This window comes from Babylonia areolata, chromosome 35 (genome assembly GCF_041734735.1).
Source record: "Babylonia areolata isolate BAREFJ2019XMU chromosome 35, ASM4173473v1, whole genome shotgun sequence".
NCBI classification, from domain to species: domain Eukaryota; kingdom Metazoa; phylum Mollusca; class Gastropoda; order Neogastropoda; family Buccinidae; genus Babylonia; species Babylonia areolata.
In genome coordinates, this window is record NC_134910.1 from 8,188,509 (window position 1) to 8,196,855 (window position 8,347).

General features: G+C 43.1%; 1 protein-coding gene across 1 annotated transcript in view; it reads left to right on the top strand.

Moving 5' to 3' along the window:
* Positions 1-973: 973 nt before the first annotated feature.
* Positions 974-8,347, top strand: part of LOC143277871 (uncharacterized) — a 23,280-nt gene continuing 15,906 nt past the window's right edge. The window contains exons 1-4 of the mRNA XM_076582810.1: positions 974-1,031; positions 1,876-2,082; positions 4,748-5,056; positions 5,974-6,079. Of these exons, the coding sequence (XP_076438925.1) occupies positions 1,014-1,031; positions 1,876-2,082; positions 4,748-5,056; positions 5,974-6,079 (640 nt within the window). The 5' untranslated portion in view covers positions 974-1,013. The remainder of the gene's footprint in view (positions 1,032-1,875; positions 2,083-4,747; positions 5,057-5,973; positions 6,080-8,347) is intronic.

Consider the following 8,347-nt stretch of genomic DNA (forward strand, 5'->3'; position numbering starts at 1 on the left):
GTACTGTGATTAAAAGTAAACCGCAACAATAAACAGAAACAAATGGATCAAATAAAATGCGCAGTTGCATGCATGTTTTAATAGCCACCATCCTCATACTAATATAGATACTAAACGTTAATCTTTAACGGTAAAATACTGACAATATGTAATCATATAACTGCACTCTCCCACTGAATAAAACAGTTGGGATGTGACGGGGTTGTATTGATAGGCCTATGGGTCGTTTCCAGGATGATGATCCCAATTTGTCCATTGGACAGTTTGTGGAATTTGGGTGCAAGGTACGTGTTTGCTTGTGCATGCGTCGAGTCTCGGTCTGTTATCGTTTCCTGTATGCATTTAACATGGAGAGTGTTCATAGTTGTTGGGGTTTTTTGTTGCTGTCTTTTTGTTGCTGTGGTTGGTTGTTTTGGTTTTGTTGTTGTTGTTGTTGTTGTTGTTGTTGTTGTTGTTGTTTTGTTGTTGTTTTTTTGTTGTTGTTTTTTTGTGTGCTTTTTTAGTTTCTCTTTCCTGCTGTTATGATCTGCTGTCGTCGAAATATTTCAGGGTCTGTAAATCATATATTACTTCTTTATTCATCTTTATTTATTACCCCCCCCCCCTTCCCTCCACCCCACCCCACCCCAAAAACAACAAGAAGAGCAATAAAATTCTGGTCTTGATTACTGGACTGCCTAATACATACAATTGTTTTCCATTCAGAGGCCATGAAAACAATTCTACGAAAAGACTGATGAAATTATGGAACAATAAAAATGGTATCAAGATGAATGTCTTCAAAAGATACTGTCGAATTGAAATATATAAGTGTGATGGGAAGCAAAGGCAGCAGCAGCAGCAGCAGCAGCATAAATAGAAATTATCTTATCACAAAAGATTCTCTGTGGTCTGAATGGAAAAATCAGTGTAAATCGCATTTTGCTTTGTATATAAATACACAGAAAAAAGCAGCAGACGTTCCAGGTTACAGTACTGAGAGTATCGTCCCTTGACATCATGATGGGGTCGTCATGAAACAATCAACACACGTGTGTACACATTTTCTCTTGGTGTTTTTGGTGTGTGTGTGTGTGTGTGATCGCAAGAGAGAACATGTCTGTCAGAAGACAGTCATAAGAAAGGAATCGTTTCACAATATGACCATACAAGTTTAACTTTATGTGTCAGTAATGTAGTGTGCGTTGTGTGTGTGCGTAGGATGTGTGTGTGTGTGTGTGTGTGTGCCAGTGCGCGCGCGTAAGAATGTGCGTGCGTGTGTGCGTGCGTGTGTGTGTGTGTGTGTGTCACTGTGTGTGCCACTGTACATACATACAACATGGTAGCGGAGAAAAACAAATGCAGTTTTATAGCTAAACTTCCGACATTGAAAACGTATCTTTACAAAGATGAAAAGCAAAAATAAGTATGTAAAACTAAAGTAAGATAAAAAAGAAAAAAAAAGAGTAAAAGACAACAGGTACACAGCAAGTGGTGTAGTCAGTTGGAGGAGGATATATGATCCTTTCAAAATGAAACCCAGTAAGTCAGGGCCATTTAAATTCTCTTTTAGGGAGAGACTTATTTGTTGTATGCCTGATATGTATATGACTGCAAAATCGTCCCCAGTATGAGTCTTCTCTCTCTCTCTCTCTCTCTCTCTCTCTCTCTCTCTCTCCAAAATCTGTTTTTAGTTGTTGTTGTTTTTTAATTGGTTGAAAATCTGTTTTTAGTTGTTTTTTTAATTGGTTGAAAGCAGGGAGGAGACTGGAAAAGTGTGTTTTAAAGTGAGGAAATGCATCAAAACTGGAAATATTACAAGATGATAAGATCAGTGTTTCTGTACGTGCATGCATGCGTTTATACTCACAGTTACACGCTCATGTGTAATGCCAGAAATGCCCAGTCCAAGCGAGTATGGCAAGAAACGCTACAGACACCCGCAGTGACCAGGGGTTTGAACTCCAGCCTGCAGCTTCTCCAGGTGGCTTGGACAGAGGATTTCTGGAGCTGTTCTCATTCCTGTCCCACTACCACTGGATCCATGACTTGCACCTGACCCAGTTCTTTGAGAGCAGAGTCTGGGACCACATGCCTGCAGAAGTAAGTGTCTGGCCATCGTCGTTGTCAATAGTAGTAGTAGTAGTAGTAGTAGTAGTAGTAGTAGTAGTAGTAGTAGTAGTAGTAGTAGTAGTGGTGGTGGTGGTGGTGGTGGTGGTGTCTGGCCATCGTCGTTATCAATAGTAGTAGTAGTAGTAGTAGTGGTGGTGGTGGTGGTGGTGTCTGGCCATCGTCGTTGTCAATAGTAGTAGTAGTAGTAGTAGTGGTAGTAGTAGTAGTAGTAGTAGTAGTAGTAGTAGTAGTGGTGGTGGTGGTGGTGGTGGTGTCTGGCTATCGTCGTTATCAATAGTAGTAGTAGTAGTAGTGGTGGTGGTGGTGTCTGGCCATCGTCGTTATCAATAGTAGTAGTAGTAGTAGTGGTAGTAGTGGTGGTGGTGGTGGTGTCTGGCCATCGTCGTTATCAATAGTAGTAGTAGTGGTGGTGGTGGTGTCTGGCCATCGTCGTTATCAGTAGTAGTAGTAGTGGTAGTAGTGGTGGTGGTGGTGGTGTCTGGCCATCGTCGTTATCAGTAGTAGTGGTGGTGGTGGTGGTGTCTGGCCATCGTCGTTATCAATAGTAGTAGTAGTAGTAGTAGTGGTAGTAGTAGTAGTAGTAGTGGTGGTGGTGGTGTCTGGCCATCGTCGTTATCAATAGTAGTAGTAGTAGTAGTAGTAGTGGTAGTAGTAGTGGTGGTGGTGGTGGTGGTGTCTGGCCATCGTCATTATCAGTAGTAGTAGTAGTGGTAGTAGTGGTGGTGGTGGTGGTGTCTGGCCATCGGCGTTATCAATAGTATTAGTAGTAGTAGTAGTAGTAGTGGTGGTGGTGGTGTCTGGCCATCGTCATTATCAGTAGTAGTAGTAGTGGTGGTGGTGGTGGTGTCTGGCCATCGTCGTTATCAATAGTAGTAGTAGTAGTAGTAGTAGTAGTAGTAGTAGTAGTAGTAGTAGTAGTAGTGGTGGTGGTGGTGGTGTCTGGCCATCGGCGTTATCAATAGTAGTAGTAGTAGTAGTAGTGGTGGTGATGTCTGGCCATCGTCGTTATCAGTAGTAGTAGTAGTAGTGGTAGTAGTAGTAGTAGCGGTGGTGGTGGTGGTGTCTGGCCATCGTCGTCGTCGTCGTCGTCGTCGTCGTAGTAGTAGTAGTAGTAGTAGTAGTGGTGGTGGTGGTGGTGGTGGTGGTGTCTGGCCATCGTCGTTATCAGTAGTAGTAGTAGTAGTAGTAGTAGTAGTAGTGGTGGTGGTGGTGGTGGTGGTGGGTGGGTGGGTGGTGGGACAGGGGCAAAGCAAGCTTTGAAGCTTTTAAACAGTCCCTTCTGTTTTCATGAAGTATTCTGGCAGAGATTGTGGTCAAGGTTTGATGCTTCATTTACAGTTTATTTATTTGTCAAGCTCTAAAAATCAATGCAACATGTGCACGGAACTTCTTCTCGTTCTGTAGTCTGCAGTTCTTCCACACAACTGTAGAGCTTCCAGGGTATACAAAACAATAGATGAATGATTCCTTGCTATTGACGGCCATATACATATGTAGCGGAGCTTTGGCCCACCGGTAAAGCGCCTAGAGCCTGACTAGGAAACAAGCGTCCATGAGTTCAAATCCCCATGATATAGAGACTGGAAATTTTAATTTTTGCTGCCCTCCCCCGTCCCCCCCCCCCTCCACTAGACTTTGAGTGGTGGTCTGGATGCTAGTCATTTGCATGTGATAATAAACCAAGACCCAGTGTGCAGTATGCACTTAACACACATAAAAAAACAAAACAAACCAAACCATAGCACCAAAAGGGTTGTCTCTGGCAAAATCTGGAAGGAAAATCCACTTTGATAGGATCACAGAAATACACTTGCAGATATAGCAAAGAAAGATGAATACATGAGCGGGGCTGCACTGTGGCACTCCTTGGTTTCATGCAGAGAAATCTTTTGTGACACTAAAGTAATACAATCTATATTTGTATTTCTTTTTATCACAACAGATTTCTCTGTGTGAAATTCAGACTGCTCTCCCCAGGGAGAGCGCGTTGTTGCACTACAGTGCCACCCTTTTGTTTCTTTTTTTTTTTTTTTTCCTGCATGCCGTTTTATTTGTTTTTCCTGTTGGGGTGGATTTTTCTTCAGAATTTTGCCAGGAACAACACTTTTGTTGTCGTAGGTTCTTTTATATGCATGCTGCACACGGGACCTCGGTTTATCATCTCATCCGAATGACTAGCATCCAGACCACCACTGAAGGTCTAGTGGAGGGGAAGAAAATATTGGCGGCTGAGCTGTGATTCGAACCAGCGAGCTGAGATTCTCTCGCTTCCTAGGCGGAAATACAATGTAACGCAGTGCAATGCAGCACAGTGCAATGCAACACAAAACAACACAACACAACGCAACACTGTGCAGTACAGTGCAGTATGGTACAGTATGGTACAGTACATAATACGGTACAATGCAATATAATACAATACATTACGATACAATATAATACATTGCAATGTAATAGAATGTAATATGCATCTGCCTGTATATCAGCATGCTCTTTTAATGTAATTGACGTTCTTAGGTTCTCAGCAAGTAACTTTTGTGCTTCAAGAAAGACAATTTAAAATATTTTTTTTAAATAAATAAAAAAACGAGACGATTGATTGACATTTTCATGATCTTTTGGTTTTCCTTTTCAGTGGATCGAAACATTGACAGCAATGTCCGTAGAAGAACTGAACGGCTTGCCATTCCAGAGCAACGAAGACAAACAGACGGGTCGTCACCTTGGCGACAGCCTGACCTCGTTCCTCCACGAGGCGTCCCGTCTCGGTGGGTGTAGATGGCGGGCCAGTGGCGCCCCCCCTCCACCCACCCCTGTCAGCAACGACTTGAGGAAGGGGATGTCAGCCAAAAAACTGCACGAGGTGGAGAGGATGGCTTCCCTTGTCCACCAGGTGGCGGTGGAGTCCGGGTGTAATGTGGTGGTGGATGTGGGATCGGGACTGGTAAGTTTCGGGGGATTTTTTATAATAGGGAGGATGTGCAAACCCTCTTTCGTCTGATTTTCATGGAGGTTATTTTTAGCAAGAACCGTATGCGCATGCGCATTTCCATTTCCGTTTTTTTACCAGGTCACTGAAAGGCAAAAATTTCGTCATGGAAATCGCTGTTCTAACAAAAGGATTTTTAATATTTTCAGTAATGGAGTCTCCCGTCAGTCCGACGGATGAGCAGGCAGGCAGGCTTATCTGTTTGTGTGTGTCCTCATATGGGAGAAGAGGCCGATTCTGGATGCGCAGCACTTCCCACAGGTGTTGCAAGGGAAAACATCTCCAGAAGTTGAGCCCTGCTTCCTTGAGTGGTGGTCTGGACACTAATCATTCGGATGAGACCATAAACCAAGGTCCCAACTGCAGCATGCACTTAGCGCACGTAAAAGAACCCACGGCAACAAAAGGGTTGTTCCTGGCAAAATTCTGTTGAAAAATCCACTTCGATAGGAAAAAACAAATAAAACTGCACACAGGAAAAAATACCAGAAAATGGGTGGTGCTGTAGTGTAGCAACACGCAGTCCCTGGGGAGAGCAGCCCGAATTTCACACGAGAAATCTGTTGTGATAGAAAGAAATACAAATACAAATTTTTATGATAATGATGATGATGAGGTGATAGAGGTGATCTTGAAAATATTGATAATCATGATCATGATGATAGGACTGGTAAGTGTGTGTTGGGGGGGGGGGGGGGATTTTGATAATAATGGTAATTATGATCATGATAGTGTTGCTCTTTTTTATTCTTACTTTATTTTTTTTATCATTTGCCATGATGATGGACTAATGATGACAGTGATGGACTAATGATGATGATGATGATGATGATAATGAACGAGTGATGATGGTGACGGTAATGATGTCACAGGGTTACCTGGGGCAGGTGTTACACAAAAGCTACGGTCTGTCGGTCATCGGTCTGGAGAGCAGTGAAGGTCATAGTGATGGGGCCGAGAAACGAGCTGCCAAACAAGGTGATGCACTGTGTGTGTGTTTGCGTGCTTGTGAAAATGCACACGTCTGCGCGTACACGCATAATTTTTGTGTGCTCGTTTTCACCGTCAGAGTCTTGGCTACTGCATGTGTAATGTGTGTTCGTTTTCACCGTCAGAGTCTTGGCTACTGCATGTGTAATGTGTGTTTGTTTTCACCGTCAGAGTCTTGGCTACTGCATGTGTAATGTGTGTTTGTTTTCACCGTCAGAGTCTTGGCTACTGCATGTGTAATGCGTGTTTGTTTTCACCGTCAGAGTCTTGGCCACTGCATGTGTAATGCGTGTTTGTTTTCACCGTCAGAGTCTTGGCTACTGCATATGTAATGTGTGTTTGTTTTCACCGTCAGAGTCTTGGCTACTGCATGTGTAATGTGTGTTTGTTTTCACCGTCAGAGTCTTGGCTACTGCATGTGTAATGTGTGTTTGTTTTCACCGTCAGAGTCTTGGCTACTGCATGTGTAATGTGTGTTTGTTTTCACCGTCAGAGTCTTGGCTACTGCATCTGCATGTGTAATGTGTGTTCGTTTTCACCGTCAGAGTCTTGGCAACTGCATGTGTAATGTGTGTTCGTTTTCACCGTCAGAGTCTTGGCTACTGCATGTGTAATGTGTGTTTGTTTTCACCGTCAGAGTCTTGGCTACTGCATCTGCATGTGTAATGTGTGTTTGTTTTTATTCTCTGTCATGTTTCTTCTCTTGATTTTATTGTGTGTAAACATATGCTTCTGCCATGTTGTTGACTTTAGTTTCATGTTCTCAGAATCTGGGTTATTTCAAGAAACGTTCCAGGAGTTCATGACCTGAAAGTTTGCATTATTTTTAAACATGGGTCTTCTTCTTCTTCTTCTTCTTCTTCTTCTGCATTCATTGGCAGCAGCTCCACATTTACTCACATATTGGTTTTTTACAAGAATGACCATTTTTACTCTGCCATGTAGGCATCCACACTCCATTTTCGGGGTTGCGCTTGCTGGGTATGCTCTTGTTTTCATAACCTACTGAATGCTGACATGGATTGCAGTATCTTTAATGTGCGTATTTGATCTTTTGCCCAGAGTCCCCTGATGTAAAGATTTTTTTTTTTTTTTTTTTTTTTAAAGGAGTATGCCTTATTCAGTTCTCTCCACAAGGTACACGCAAACAAACAACAACAAAAACTCGAAAGAATTCGTTACAACAGCGACAAAAATCGTTAAGCGAATTAGTAAATGCAGACATGATATATCACAAGTAAACATTGGAATATCACTTCTTCTTCTTCTTCTTTCTCTTCGTTCGTGGGATGCCTCTCTCACGTTCACTCGTACACACAGGAAGGGGAGCCATTTACTAGCAGGTCTGCAGATATGTTGACCTCGGAGATCTTAAAAAAAAAAAACTCCATCCTAATGCATTCTGACATCACAACCAAGATTCAAACCCAGGACCCTGTCAATCTGAGGGTCCCGGGTTCGAATCACGGTGACGGCGCCTGGTGGGTAAAGGGTGGAGATTTTTAACAGTCTCCCAGGTCAACATATGTGCAGACTTGCTTAGTGCCTGAACCCCCTTCGTGTGTATATGCAAGCAGAAGATCAAATACGCACGTTAAAAATCCTGTAATCCATGTCAGCGTTCGGTGGGTTATGGAAACAAGAACATACCCAGCATGCACACCCCCGAAAACGGAGTGTGGCTGCCTACATGGCGGGGTAAAAACGGTCATACACGTAAAAGCCCACTCGTGTGCATACGAGTGAACGCAGAAGAAGAAGAAAAAAACCCAGGACCCAGTGCTGTAACCACTCAACTGTTGTGCCGGTCCTCACCATGAGGTTTTTGAACCCCAGTGTGCTGTTCTTTATTTTCAGGATGTGTTGCTCAAATTTCCTGACCAACACTGCAAGTGTCTGTATCTTTCGGGCCTGGTTAACACCGGGATATCATTATGACAAGAAGCATAGAGTGCAGCCTTGTCACGTAGTTGCAAACCTAAATGGACCTCCATAGCATCCTCCTCCTCCTCCTCCTCCTCCTTCTCCTCCTCCTCCTCCTCCTTCTCATCATCAGTTATTGTTGTGTTGTTTTTTTTAAGTCCCAAATATTATGTGACCTTTCATGCCCTGCTCTCTTGGTGACCTTAGTTTCGATACCCCTCCACATCTGTCACTTTATTATATCATAATGTATTTACTTATTCAGTTCATGCTGTGCACAAACCACTGTTAAGACTTTCAAGGCCGGACTAGTGTGTTGCGTTTATGCGAAGG